The 14911-nt window shown below is 39.5% G+C and overlaps 1 protein-coding gene across 2 annotated transcripts; it reads left to right on the top strand.

Annotated features, from left to right (window-relative positions):
* Positions 1–347: 347 nt before the first annotated feature.
* LOC100436777 (pantetheine hydrolase VNN2) lies at positions 348–14840 on the top strand. 2 transcript variants are annotated; one of them, XM_054558169.2, is made up of 7 exons: positions 348–712; positions 838–968; positions 2348–2540; positions 5983–6271; positions 7212–7585; positions 8839–9009; positions 9338–9665. In XM_054558169.2, exons 1-7 carry the CDS (start codon positions 500–502, stop codon positions 9344–9346), a joined length of 1380 nt encoding a protein of 459 aa, XP_054414144.1. In that variant the 5' UTR covers positions 348–499; the 3' UTR covers positions 9347–9665. The 2 variants fall into 2 exon arrangements, with proteins under 2 accessions (XP_054414144.1, XP_024104159.1); XM_024248391.3 differs by lacking the exon at positions 9338–9665 and adding an exon at positions 14226–14840 and having other exon boundaries at positions 349–712.
* The last annotated feature ends 71 nt before the right edge of the window (positions 14841–14911 follow it).

The raw sequence follows: 14911 nt of genomic DNA, 5'->3' as shown, positions 1-14911 counted from the left end.
AAATGAACTGCAACTTTTCTTTCTTTAAAAGTGGTCAGATATATTGCGTTCTTAAGATTATAAAGTAGGCCAAGTGCAGTGGCTCACGCCTGTAATCCCAGCACTTTGAGAGGCCGAGGTGGATGGATCACAAGGTCAGGAGTTCAAGACCAGCCTAGCCAATATTGTGAAACCCCGTCTCTACTAAAAATACAAAAATTAGCTGGACGTGGTGGCGTGCACCTGTAGTCCTAGCTGCTTGCGAGGCTGAGGAAGGACAATCGCTTGAACCTGGGAGGTGGAGGTTGTAGTGAGCTGAGATTGTGCCACTGCATTCCAGCCTGGGTGACAGAGCAAACTCCGCCTCAAAAAAAAAAAAAAAAAAAAAAAGAAGAAGAAGAAAAAAAGATGATAAAATAAAAGGCCAGTAACTGGCAGCCGCATGTTATGCAAACATTCTCCCCTCTGTAAATGCTACATGAATGTTATTTTTGCTTTCAGAAATCACTAAACCTTGGCCATGGTCACTTCCTCTTTTCCAACCTCTGTGGCAGTTTTTGCCCTAATAACCCTGCAGGTTGGTACTCAGGACAGTTTTATAGCTGCAGTGTATGAACATGCTGTCATTTTGCCAAATAAAACAGAAACACCGGTTTCTCAGGAGGATGCCTTGAATCTCATGAACAAGAATATAGACATTCTGGAGAGAGCGATCAAGCAGGCAGCTGAGCAGGTATTCTCTTATTTCTGTTAATCATAATGTATACGAGGGGCATGGGAGCTGGTGGAAGATGAGAGAGCTGAATTGTCTGTTGTTGTACATGGAAAAATCATTTTTATTTCACTTGTTTTGAACAGGGTGCACGAATCATTGTGACTCCAGAAGATGCACTTTATGGATGGAAATTTACCAGGGAAACTGTTTTCCCTTATCTGGAGGATATCCCAGACCCTCAGGTGAACTGGATTCCATGTCAAGACCCCCACAGGTATTTTAACTATCTTAGTCTTTTGTGCAAAAGTAACTCTCTAAAATGTGCACGTTCACCAAAGCAAAATGATTGCTCTTGAATTATCATATATGTGGTATATGTTATGGTTATATTTATCTCAACATTTGTCAGATTTTAAAAAATTGTACTTAGATACTATTTAACAGTCTTTTGTGATTGAAAATCTTTATTAAATTTTGAGAAAATGTGTAAATAGGGTATTCCTGCAAGAAAAACTAAGGGAAGAGATCTCATAGATACAAGTAGTAACTTAATTTCTGAAGTAGACAGTGGATTGTGTTAGGAATACATTCCAAAGCCTCTGCTGAAGGGACACCCTTTCAGTGTTATAGAGTCTCTCCATCCCAGAGTTGCTTCTTAGGCACGAAGACTTCACCATGTATTTTCAAGTGAATCATAAGACCTTATGCTTTGAAACTGCATTTTCCTAGGCTCACAAAGCTAATTTTCCTGGGAAAAGGTTATCTAGAAACCTTCTAATATATATTAAAAATCTAGGTCCTACTGTCATCCTGGAGGTGTCAACCTGGCAGTTGCATGGACAAGTCTGGCATGAAAAGACAAAATTATATCTGGAGAGAGAAAATCAGATGTCAGCATATAGATGGTTTTAAACACCATGATGAGTTCACCTGTGGAGTGAGTTAGAGAAGAGTGTAGGTATAAGGCTTCAGCACTAGGAAATTCCAGTGTTTAGACTCGGAAGAAAAGGAGGAATCAGCAGAAGAGTCAAAGAAGAGCAACCAGTAAATAGGAAAATGAGAGGGTGGGTCCAATAAAGAAGTGAGGTGTTTCCAGAAGGAGGTGTAATTAACTGTTCCAACTGCTGTTGAAAAGTTAAGATGAGATCAGGTAAAATGTGGGGGTCACTGCTGGCGTTAGTAAGAGTTTGGGCGATAGAGATAAAAGTTGGAGTGCTCTGAAAGAGAATGGGAGAGGAGGAACTGGCAACAGCAAGAGGGACTGATCTTTTGAGGAGTTTTGCTTGAAGAGAGAGCTGAGGATTAAAGCAATATTTGGAAGGGCATGTTTGGAAGGGTCAAAAGAGGTTTTAATTTTATTTTTTAAAGATGGGAGGTACTAGAGGGTATTTCATTGCTGATGGGATGTTTCAGTAGAGAGGAGACCCTTGATGAGGCAGGAGACTGAATAATGAATTTCTGGAGCAATAAATACGGTGTGGCAAGTATTCATCAAGTGTATAATCACCTGTGGCTTTTAAAGTATGATATTTTTAGGCATAGTTTTTGTATTGACTTAAGTTCCACTTAAGTGGTTACAGTTGCTATTGTCTCTGTATGAAGTGACTAAAATATTTTTTAAAATTGAAATTTCTTAATTATAATTTGGTTTAGATTTGGTCACACACCAGTACAAGCAAGACTCAGCTGCCTGGCCAAGAACAACTCTATCTATGTCTTGGCAAATTTGGGGGACAAAAAGCCATGTAATTCCCGTGACTCCACATGTCCTCCTAATGGCTACTTTCAATACAATACCAATGTGGTGTATAATACAGAAGGAAAACTCGTAGCACGTTACCATAAGGTAAGAGAGAGGGACGGATGTGTAAAATGGAGCGTGTTGTGAGTGGTCAGTGCTGGGTTTAGGAGTTTGAGTTTCATTCCCTATATGATACAATATTACTAAAGGGTATTGTTGTTGTTGTTGTTTTGCTTTTTGAAAGTGGGCAATAAAGAAAATGACACTTTGGGCTGGGCGTGGAGGCTTATGCCTGTAAGCCCAGCACTTTGGGAGGCTGAGGCAGGCGGATCACTTGAGGCCAGGAATTTGAGACCACTCTGGCCAACATCGTGAAACCCTGTCTCTACTAAAAAATACAAAAATTAACTGGGTGTGATGGCACATGCCTGTAGTCCCAGCTATGTGGGCGGCTGAAGCAGGAGACTTGCCTGAACCCAGGAGGCGGAGGCTGCAGTGAGCCGAGATTGTGTCGCTGCACTCCAGCCTGGGTGACAGAGGGAGATTCTCAAAAAAAAGAAAAAAAAAAAAAAAAAAGAAAAAGAAAAAGAAAAAAGAAAAAAGAAAATGACACTTTGGAAAAAACTACTCTGGAAAATCATGTAGGCAGAGAGCTATTAAAAAAAAAAGTGTCATAAGGCCAGGAGGGTAACTTTGTGGTATCTAAAAGGCTTAAATTTCAGAAAGCAGAATAAATTGCCATTTTAAAACCAAGCATTTTATACAAGAAAAGGTTTTATTTTCAGTTTTTTAACTACCAAATAGGTGTGATGTACTTTAGAAGTAAACAAAGATGTTCACCCATGATAATGGATGTTAAAGCTCCTGCAGTTGTTCTTTTCATGTTTAAAGGGTATATTCTAATAGTGGAAGCATCAAGCATGTCAGTGATTTCATCTCATTCAGAAATAAAGGGATTAATGTTGGTCTTTAAAAAAAAAAGTGTCATAATGGTCCAGGATTGAGATAAACTTTTTGCACATATAAAACAAATAATTTTAACATAAAAAAGATACTAAGGTGACTATAATCTGGGCATTATTTCAATAATTTTATATTTTTTTAGAGACAGGGTCTCACTGTTGCCCAGGCTGGAGTGCAGTGGAGCCATCATGGCTCACTGTTAACCTCAAACTCCTGGGCTCTAGAGATCCTCCTGCCTCAGCCTCCCAAGTAGCTGAGACTGTAGGCATGTGCCACCATGCTAATTTTTAAATATTTTTTGGAGACAGGGTCTCACTACCTTGCCCAGGCTGTCCTTGAACTCTTCAACTCAAGCAGTCCTCCCACCTTGGCCTCCCAAAATGGTGAGATTAGAGGCATGAGCCACCAAACACAGCCATAATCTAAATACTATTTAATATTGAAATGGTATAAAGATGTTTCAAAATTGTATGAATCAGCTTCGCATAAGTTAATTTGCTATCAAATCACAAAATACCTTATTTTCTACACCAGCTAATTTAATTACCATCTTATAGATTTAAGCTCAAACCATAAAATGTTTACTTTAAATTCTGAATTGAGAAAAGGAATCAAATAACCTTTAAGTCATAATTTTACACTAAACTAGGTAGAGAAAGAAGGCTGGCCTTTTAAATGGATATGTGTGATTTACAGGCAGTATGAATGTCCCTTCTCCACTCCCAGATATTTTCTAAGCATCTTAAATTGTAGCCTCAGAATCTTTGGAGTGGAGAAATTATCTCCTGGCAGTCTCAGTTAAAATATAAATATTAATTAAGAGGAGGGATGTTAAACCAATGGTTTTCAAATGATTTTGGTCATGGACCCCTATTGGAAAAAACTGTTAACATAAGTCCTCAATATATGTATTTTTGTGTGTGTATTTATAAGGCACAACAATTTCAAAACGCTTTCTTCATAATTTTGTGGATTTTGACAGCTTCTTTTCATATACATCACTGCACTTCACTTTCTTCTTAAAATGTGTCTCATAGTAAAAATAGAAAGGTCAGTGCTTCCATTTTCTTGCTTGGGAGATTGTTTGCATTATTCATATTATCTTTCAATGCAGTTTCTTTGCCATAATCATTTGAAGCTATTCTGCTATTCTGTAAATGTGCAGGATGGCACAGTGCACTGAATGTGGACAAACTAGCAAGGAACCTGCAGTCACCCTGTCTACTCTCACTCTTCCCTGAGGGTACCTCAGGGACCGTTTGTAACCCATGACCTCTGACATATGTGAACCTAATGAGAATACCTTTGTCGATCAATTCTTTTTTTTTTTTTTTTGAGGCAGAGTCTGGCTCTGTCACCCAGGCTGGAGTGCAGTGGCACGATCTCAGCTCACTGCAACCTCTGACTCCCAGGTTCAACCCATTCTCCTGCCTCAGCCTCCTGAGTAGCTGGGATTACAGGTGCATACCACCACACCCGGCTAATTTTTGGATTTTTTAGTAGAGACGGGGTTTCTCCATGTTGGCCAGGCTGGTCTTGAGCTCCTGTCCTCAAGTTATCCGCCCGCCTTGGCCTCCCAAAGTGCTGGGATTACAGGCATGGCCTGTCAATTCTTAAAACAGTAGTAAAGTTCAATTTCTTTTCTATTTTTTAGATATTTTTTCTACACTGCCGACCATTTTATTAACTGTTGACTCCAATTATTATATTAGACTAAGTTTTTCTTGAGTTTACCTGGAAGGAATCGGGGAATTAAATACATTTCTTTCTATGGTAATTTTGAAAGGTGGGTAAGAGTCACTAAGATTACTTTGGATGGGACACTAAAGAAAGAGATGGCATCTTTCACCTGACTCACAGGTATTTATTATGCATCTATTAATACTGACTCACAGGTATTTATTATGCATCTATTAATATTACGTTTCTAGGCACCAAGGATTCAAAGAAGAATAATGCATATCTTTTAACTTTTAAGAAGCTTATAGGGCTGGGCGCTATGGCTCATGCCTGTAATCCCAGCACTTTGGGAGGCCCAGGTGGGTGGATCATGAGGTCAGGAGATCAAGATCATCCTGGCTAACACGGTGAAACCCCGTCTCTACTAAAAATACAAAAAAAATTAGCCGGGCATGGTGGCACGTGCCTGTAATCCCAGCTACTCGGGAGGCTGAGGCAGGAGAATTGCTTGAACCCAGGAGGTGGAGGTTGCAGTGAGCCGAAATCATGCCACTGCACTCCAGCCTGGGCGATACAGCGAGACTCCGTCTCAGAAAAATAAAATAAAATTAAATTTAAAAAAAGCTTATAGACTTTGGGGTTTATGGGAAGGTATTTGGCTCTTAACTGAGAGAGAGGGAGAGAGAAAGGAGAGAGAGGAGATAAGAGAGATGCTATGGACGTATGTTACATATTCCTCCACATTTTCCTTAGAAATTTACTTCCAATTGCCAGATTTATCCGCTTCCTAGGAAATTCCCTGCAGTTGACCATAGCCAAATCTGTTACCAAGTTGGAGGGTTTTTATGAGTCATTTCTTCAATAAACAAGGCTTTACTAGTTTTCTCCTATCCATTTGTTGTAGTACCACCTGTACTCTGAGCCTCAGTTTGACGTCCCTGAAAAGCCGGAGCTGGTGACTTTCAACACCACATTTGGAAGGTTTGGCATTTTCACGTGCTTTGATATATTCTTCTATGATCCCGGTGTTACTCTGGTGAAAGATTTCCATGTGGACACCATACTGTTTCCCACAGCTTGGATGAATGTTTTGCCCCTTTTGACAGCTATTGAATTCCATTCAGCTTGGGCAATGGGAATGCGAGTTAATCTTCTTGTGGCCAACGCACATCATGTCAGCCTAAATATGACAGGTAATTCATGACCAGGTTAGGTTTCATATTATATTTTTAAGTGCAGAGAAATGAATGCCTTAGTTATGACTTGTATTAATTTTTTGCTTGTTGGAACTTATTACTGTGTTTTTCATAGTTTCACAATAGAAAAAAAAGCTAGCACTTGATTATAAGCTATGGTTATACTAAGACCTTTATGTATATTATTCATTTAATTATTACAATAATTATATGAGATAGATAGTGTCATCCCAATTTTGCAGATGAGAAAAATTGACATACAGAGAGTGCAAGTAATTTGCCAAATGCTACCCAGCTATTACTTTCCTCAGTGGCCATGGAAGCCTCTATATCTCGCCCTTTGTCTCCTCATAGGAAATAGGCATACCCTCATGACATGGCTGCTGTCTTCCTCCAGAGCAATTAATGAGAGGGGACAAGAGAGAAAAGGGAGGAAGCCACATTGCTATTTATGACTAGCTACCCACCATCACTTCTGCCATGTTCTATTCATTGAAAGTGAGTCACTAAGTCTAGCCAACATTCAAGGGGAAAGGAATTAGATCCTCCCACTGGAAAGAAGAGTGTTAAGGAGTTTTTGGATATATTTGAAAACCACCACAATGAGGAATAGGGGAGAATTTTTATTCCCTTTCCCCATCTTTCAGGAACTCCTGACTACAAAGATTTTTGTAGTTGGTTTAATTTTCCATAATGCTAATAAATAATGCTATTATATTTAAGGTTTAATTGAAATGAGACCAAGGAATGTGTATTTTAATATCTTCCAATAGAGAATAGAAGTAGTTGGGTGTTCAGTGCAATTAGAAGCATGTATGCTCTCTCATCGTGACTAATATCGTGGCGTGATCACATGCCCAGTTCTGATGGGGAAATTGGCAGTGTTGGTTTTTTTGTGTGTGTTGTTGTTTTTAGAAGACTTGTCTTTCATTCACAGGAAGTGGTATTTATGCACCAAACGGTCCCAAAGTGTATCATTATGACATGAAGACAGAGTTGGGAAAAATTCTCCTTTCGGAGGTGGATTCACATCCCCTATCCTCGCTTGCCTACCCAACAGCTGTGAATTGGAATGCCTACGCCACCACCATCAAACCATTTCCAGTACAGAAAAACACTTTCATCGGATTTATTTCCAGGGATGGGTTCAACTTCACAGAACTTTTTGAAAACGCAGGAAATCTTACAGTCTGTCAAAAGGAGCTTTGCTGTCATTTAAGCTACAGAATGTTACAAAAAGAAGAGAATGAAGTGTACGTTCTAGGAGCTTTTACAGGGTTACATGGCCGAAGAAGAAGAGAGTACTGGCAGGTAATTTCAGTTCAAATGAAAGGGCATTCAAGTGAAAGGTAAATTCCAGGTTAACTTTTTATATTTGTTCCAGAAAACCAGGTGCTTTTCCTTGGCTTGACTCCATGCATTGATGGCAACACACACACACACAACACACACACATGTGCGTTTATACACATACATACACTGGGATAAAATATTTACAATGGGAATTAAGTATAATCTTATTGCTTGCTTTAAGCATATTTTAAAAATTATTAACCAAACCATGATGACTTTCTATTTGACTAATAAACCAGCCTACTGTGGAGAACATCAAGAAGACTTCCTTAAGTGGGTTTGCCAACATATCTAAATTATAAACAGTCTTATTTTCACTTGCAAAACTAACAGTAAATAGGGATACTACTTTTATTTTAGTTTCTCTTCTAATCAGATGTCCTGGTTTTTGTATAGCTTTCTTTTTCTTTTCTTATTTTATTTTTATTTTTATTTTTTTGTGTGAGACAGAGTCTCACTCTGTCGCCCAGGCTGGAGTGCAGTAGCATGATCTCGGCTTACTACAACCTCTGCCTCCCAGGTTCAAGTGATTCTTGTGCCTCAGCCTCCTGAGTAGCTGGGACTACAGGCATGTGCCACCACACCTGGAAATATATATATACATATATAAAATATTTTTAGTAGAGACGGGGTTTCACCATGTTGGCCAGGCTGGTCTCCAACTCCTCACCTCTGGTGATCCGAATGCCTTGGCCTCCCAAAGTGCTGGAATAATGTGTGAACCACCACACCTGGCCTTGTATTGCTTTCAAATGACAAATTTTAAAGATGAGAACTTCTTATAGAATGTTGGCTCTGAATTTGTATTTTCCTATTATACTCCGTGTCCCACTTCCTTCTTCTAAAGAAAAGGATTGGGAAGAGAGGTGAGATTAATATCCTTTCAGCTTCAGTACTCTTCAGTACTATTGTTGCCCAAAGATCTCCACTTCATTGAGCTCAATGCCATCATCTGTCATACCAAGCTAATGGTTTAACTCTAATTCTAAACTGACTTCTTTCTCTTAATCCACTTGTTATTCAGGAAGTGGATTGATTCTCAAGTCCCTTGCCATTTTTAATAAAGCAGTTAATTATAAGAAACATGATCCAAATCCCTTTTCAGAGAAAGATAATGTTTGCTTTGCTGTGGTTAAACACTAAGGCAACATTTCTGGTACGAGTAACTTCGATGTAAGGCATTGCGTTTTATCTGCGTTTGTTCCACATAGGTCTGCACAATGCTGAAGTGCAGGACTACTAATTTGACAACTTGTGGACGGCCAGTAGAAACTGCCTCTACAAGATTTGAAATGTTCTCTCTCAGTGGCACATTTGGAACAGAGTATGTTTTTCCTGAAGTGCTACTTACCGAAATTCATCTGTCACCTGGAAAATTTGAGGTAAGAGGACTTTTATAAGAGTATTTTCATTTTATATGTTCTCTGAAGCCAAGTAAAACAAGCTATAGCCACTCTGCCAGTTAACTTCTGCTGTGTAACAAATTTCCTCAAAACCATTTCTTTAGCCTTGGTTCTGTGGGTTGGCAATTTGAAGTTGGTGTAGGTAGGCTGTTTTTCTGGTCTGAGATAGGCTCAGTTGACGTTGGCTGGGCTCATTATGTCTGCCATTGGCTAGTGGGTTGACTAGGACTGACCAGTTTGTGATTGCCTTGTCCTGGACAGCTGGGATTATTAAGGCCATCTCTCCCTGTGGTCTCTCATCTTTCAGCAAACCTGAGCTTGTTCACATGTTAGCTGAACGAGTCCAGAAGCATCAAGAGAAAAAAATCTTTGCAAGTTCTTTGCAAATCTCTGCTTGCACCATGTTTGCAAATGTTGCATCAACACAGGAAGTTACATGAGCAATGGTGATTCAAGTGGTAGAGAAATAAAGAACTCAGACCTCTCAACGGGAAGAGCTATAAAATCACACAGCAAAAGGACATGGGTCAAGGAGGGGAAAATATTGTGATCATTTTTTCAATTTATAACAACTAATTATAAAATGATGATACTTCATTGGAAGAACATAATAAAGAACATACCTAGAACTGTGAGTTTGAGATACCATTCATTGAAGAATGTTTGTTTATAGATTTTTAACTTCCTTTTGTCACAAGTGAAAACAAACAGAAAATCAGATGTTTATTTCACTTTTTTTTTTTTTAAACGGAGTCTTGCTCTGTCACCCAGGTTAGAGTGCAGTGGCATGATCATAGTTCACTGAAGCCTCAAACTCCTGGGCCCAAGCAATCCTCCTGCCTCAGCCTCCTGAGTAGCTAGGATTTAAAGGCATGCGCCACTGCACCCAGCATTTGTTCATAAATTACAGTGGCTGTAGCTAATTAATTCACAAATTAAGCTGGCTTCAAATTAGAATTATAACTCTGCAGGCTTATATCTGCTAATATACACTTGCACACATGCACATGCATGCATACATACACATATTCCAGTGGCTTGAATATTAATGTCTTCTCTGAATTGTGGCAAACAGTGGCAGGGTTTCAGTAACTAGGGTGAAATCGTTGCATATCCTATAAAATAGGGTCCAAATTAATTCAATCAAGACATCAAGTAAGGAAGTCTTTAAAATTGCAGATTGCTTATGGTCATGTATCTGTATCTGCTGTGTTATCAGAGTGGAATATATCATACTTATAAAAATACTTAATTCTGTGAAACCAAAAATTTAACACACAGTGTAACCTTAAGGCCATAAAATCCAAAGATCAGGAATCCTTTGCTGCCATAGAACCTGTTTAGGTAGAATCTCATGAGCAAGTTGAGGCTGGAATAAAAGCTGAAGTGCCAACTACAGAAAATCATGATTAGATCTACAGCAAGGAGTCTGGGGCTAAAATCCAGTAGCTAAAAGGTGGCTGGACTGACATAAATATCTATCTGAGATCACTTCAAGGAAATGAGAGAGAGAAATCAGGGTCACCAAGGTAAACTTAGGAGGACATAGGGTCTAGCCATATTGATGCATTATATTCTGTAAGCCTGAAGATTTAAACTGAGCACACAATCTAATTTTCTGGTACTACTTTGCCACTTTTTCCATGTCTTGGACTCATAGAAATCTATCTCTTTGAGGAATTGTCCCAAAGTAGGACTGAACATTTACCTGATGAAATTACTTCATCCATGGGAGAAGGACAAAAAAAATGCTAGAGTTTTCCAAACTAGGTTAAAGGTCCAAAGCCAGAAATACCATTTCACTCTTACTCTGAACCACATAAGTGTTTGAAGGTGGATGGTGATAGCGCATGAACAGTTGGAGAACATAAATAGTTTATTCCATTACTACTTCCTTTCTTTGTTTTAAAAATTTCAACCCAAATGGCTTCAGGCAGTTAAGAAGAGTTAGAGAATGATACAAGAGAATACATGTTTAAATGCTTAACTCCATAGTATTTTTACATCTCAAGTCTTAAAAAAAGTTTTTTTATTATTTTTAATTATTATTATTATTTGAGATGGAGTCTCGCTGTGTCGCCCAGATTGGAGTGCAGTGGTGCGATCTCAGCTCACTGCAACCTCTGCCTCTCAGGTTCAAGCGATTCTCCTGCCTCAGCCTCATAAGTAGCTGGGACTGCAGGTGCATGCCAACACGCCCAGCTACTTTTTGTATTTTTAGTGGAGATGGGGTTTCACCACATTGGCCAGGCTGGTCTCCAACTCCTGACCTCTAGTGATCTGCCGCCTTGACCTCCCAAAGTTCTGGAATTACAGGCACGAGCCACCATGCCCGGCCTTGTTTTTAATTTTTGTGGGTACATAGTAGGTGTATATATTTATGGGTTACAGGAGATATTTTGATACAGACATGCAATGTGTAATAATTACATCAGGGTAAATGTGGTATCAGTAGGTCTCAACTTTTAAGGATTCTGTGAACTTGTCATGCTGCATCCCATCTCTGGCTCCTTCCTGGATGGATGGAAGGAAGGAGGGAAGGGGGGCATAGCACCTACCGTTTAAATTGGGCACCTATAATCATCATTTGGATCTTGTCTCACCTGCTCCAGACCATTTGCAGAAGAAGGAAATGAGATATAGATTGCATTACACCAAAAAAGATATGAAAGAGCCATGTGACAGCTGGCAGGGCGGGTCTTTGGAATTGCAGTCCCTTGGAGGGAGCATCATGGTGAGGGTGAGGCAGGTCTTTATTTTGTAAGTGTAGATTCTCTGTGGCATGACTTTCACTGAAGTTCATCAGGTTCTAAGGAACAGATACTAATCAAGTTTGCAAGATAGATAAGCGAGAACACCAACTTGTTATTTTAAAAAATAGGTTCCCTTAGCTGGGAACAATGAACTGTATGTCAAGGAGACTCTTCATTGGCAAATCCTCTCAAAAGTACAAATGATAGATCAGTTTGTTTTGTGAGTGCAGAATTAAAACAAAAGGAGTTGGGCATTCTTGGAAAAGATTTCCAAGAAGCCACGGAAGCCTGAGGCAATGTGTTTCTTCTCTTTAGGGCTGGTGATCTAAAGACCATGTAGGATCAAGGTGCTCACTTTCCTCAAAAAGAGCCAAAAAAAGTCCAATAACCCATTCTTGGTTTTTTTAGTGCTTCTTTTCTCTAGAGACCTTGCAGGGCATGGCCCTTCTGTGAGTATGTTGTTTCTAGAGAGAGCAGCCATAATATTGAAGATGACAAATGTTTTACATCAGTCATGCTCATTATGGCTTCTTGAGTAGTTTCTCAGTTCTGTTGATGGATGCACACTCTCTCCGTAAATATTTACATGTTATCTTAGAGGATCACTATTGCAGAGATTTCAACACACTTGTTGTATATCCTCAACCCCCACCACCACTTTAGTTTTATGTTAAAAGGGTGGTGTTACTGACCATGCCCACAAATGTGGAAACATCTTGCTTTAGCACCTTAGGCAACTCTGGTGTATTGTCAGAAGCACTGGCAGAGTCCGTTCTCCATAACTAACTAGTTAGATAACCTTGGGAAAGTCACTTAACCTCTGAATTTCCTACTCATAGAAGAGAATATTTTCCTCACTGATTTGGTGAGGATCAAATATGATAATGCATGTGAAGGCACTTTGTGAATGGTGAAGTACAATCATTATCTTCTAGGATATTTAGTCATTCTCTCCTTCCAGTTATAAAGCATCTATTTTCCTAATTTTCAATTTCTTCTCCACTCCAACTAATTTCCCAATTTTCAATTTCTTCTCCATTCCAACTCCATTTCCACAACTAATGGGTTCATTTTCTTTTATTCTTGTTCTGTTTATTGACTGTCTATGCATGTTTCCTTCTATTCTTGTTCAATTGCTTTGTACACATTCCTCTCTTACGAAGACTCCACTGTGGCTTCAGGGTAGATCTGGTCATTCATGCTTTTCGCATCTGATCTCCACCTTCCTCTGATCATATTCCTTCTTCTCTTCTTCACTAATCTTCAGCTCTAGCCAGTGGTGTGATGTAACTTTAAACAATTCCTTCTCTGAGGTAGAAAACAAAAAGCCCTGATTTATGGAATTTGCCAGTTTTCATTGTGTCAATATTCCCACCATGATCCCACCAGCTTCAAGAATGGATCTGTTGGCAGAGCTTGATAGCTCACACCTGTAATCCCAGCACTTTGGGAGGCTGAGTTGGGAGGACCATTTGACGCCAGAAGCTCGAGACCAGCCTGGGCAACATGGTGAAGCCCTGTCTCTACTAAAAATACAAAAATTAGCTGGGCTTGGTGGCACGCCCCTGTAATCCCAGCTACTGGGGAGGCTGAGGCAGGAGAATCACTTGAACCCAGCAGGCGGAGGTTGCAGTGAGCCAAGTTCATGCCACTGCACTCCAGCCTGGTTGACAGAGCAAGACTCCATCTCAAGAAAGGGGGAAAAATAATGGCTGTGTTTAACAGCCAGCTGTCCAATTTCCTGGAAATTTAACAATCTGTTCTCATGAGCCTGTGCACCACTAGCTCCAGCACACCACTGGTTTTAACCAGTCTAGAATGAGAACTCACATTGCCTTGACCTGTCACACACACTTCTGTCTCAGAATGAGCCTTTGCTGATTCAATGTCCACTTCCCACAATGTCTTCCGCCATACAGCCCTTGAAAGAAATTTCTAAAAGCTTGAGTTTTTGGCAGCTTGTGTCCCACTCTGTGAAACAGACCAGTTCAGTTTTTTCTTCTCAGACCTCCTAAGCACTTACCTGTTTTCTTCTCTGATACACTGATAAACTGATTTCTCTCTTTATGTTTAGAATCCACTCCATTTCACCATTAGCTCTTAAGCTTCTTGAGGGAAGGATGTGATGTATACCTCTCTGGTTCCTGATTGTGTTGCACATAATAGAATGAACTCAATGAATTGCTGCTGCTGATTTTGACTTTCCATTAATGGTTACATTTGATTGCTGAAACTAAAATCTTGGGCCCTCGGGCCCTCTTGAATTGCTCTAGTCTTCATTATATAGTAAATGGCTGTCCCCCGCCTGGCCTACTTGATGCATCCTCCTAAATCAGGAATGATTTGACTATACATTATATCTAGGATGGTTTCAAAATGATTAATTTGCTTTTAACTTGTATGTTAAGAAAGCTGACTGTACTTTTCCCACCTTTTCTTTAGGTGCTGAAAGATGGGCGTTTGGTAAACAAGAATGGATCATCTGGGCCTATACTAACAGTGTCACTCTTTGGGAGGTGGTACACAAAGGACTCATTTTACAGCTCATGTGGGACCAGCAATTCAGCAATAACTTACCTGCTAATATTCATATTATTAATGATCATAGCTTTGCAAAATATTGTAATGGTATAGGGTGTCTCTTTATCCCTCAGTTTCTGCATCATATACTTGGCTAAATATGTTTATCGGCTTCCCAAGTTTACTAAGAAACTTTGAAGGGCTATTTCAGTAGTATAGACCAGTGAGTCCTAAATATTTTTTCTCATCAAGAATTATTTTTTAAGTATTGTGATAATGTTCTCCATTTTTTTGGCTACTCTGAAATGTTGCAGTGTGGAACAATAGAAAGAGCCTGGGTGTTTGGGTCAGATAAATGAAGATCAAACTCCAGCTCCAGCCTCATTTGCTTGAGACTTTGTGTGGGTTTGTATGTATGGGAGTGAGGAGTTTCAGGGCCATTGCAAACATAGCTGTGCCCTTGACGAGAATAGTAATGATGGGAATTTAGAGGTTTATGACTGAATTCCCTTTGACATTAAAGACAATTTGAATTCACCTAGTTTTCTATGCTAATGTTTATCAGGAGATTTACTTTCCAATCAAAAGGGAATGTTGACATTTATTTC

Source organism: Pongo abelii, chromosome 5 (genome assembly GCF_028885655.2).
Source record: "Pongo abelii isolate AG06213 chromosome 5, NHGRI_mPonAbe1-v2.0_pri, whole genome shotgun sequence".
Taxonomy (NCBI): Eukaryota; Metazoa; Chordata; class Mammalia; order Primates; family Hominidae; genus Pongo; species Pongo abelii.
Note: the sequence above shows the minus strand (reverse complement) of the source record. Positions and strands in the feature narration are given on the sequence as shown.

What these genes read in the sequence shown, in the direction of transcription:
- LOC100436777 (XM_024248391.3), top strand. Translation starts at nt 500, where the DNA reads ATGGTCACTTCCTCTTTTCCAACCTCTGTGGCAGTTTTTGCCCTAATA. An exon ending in TCGTAGCACGTTACCATAAG is followed by an intron (nt 2,541 to 5,982) that starts GTAAGAGAGAGG and finishes CATTTGTTGTAG; the next exon opens with TACCACCTGTACTCTGAGCC. An exon ending in TGTCAGCCTAAATATGACAG is followed by an intron (nt 6,272 to 7,211) that starts GTAATTCATGAC and finishes TTTCATTCACAG; the next exon opens with GAAGTGGTATTTATGCACCA.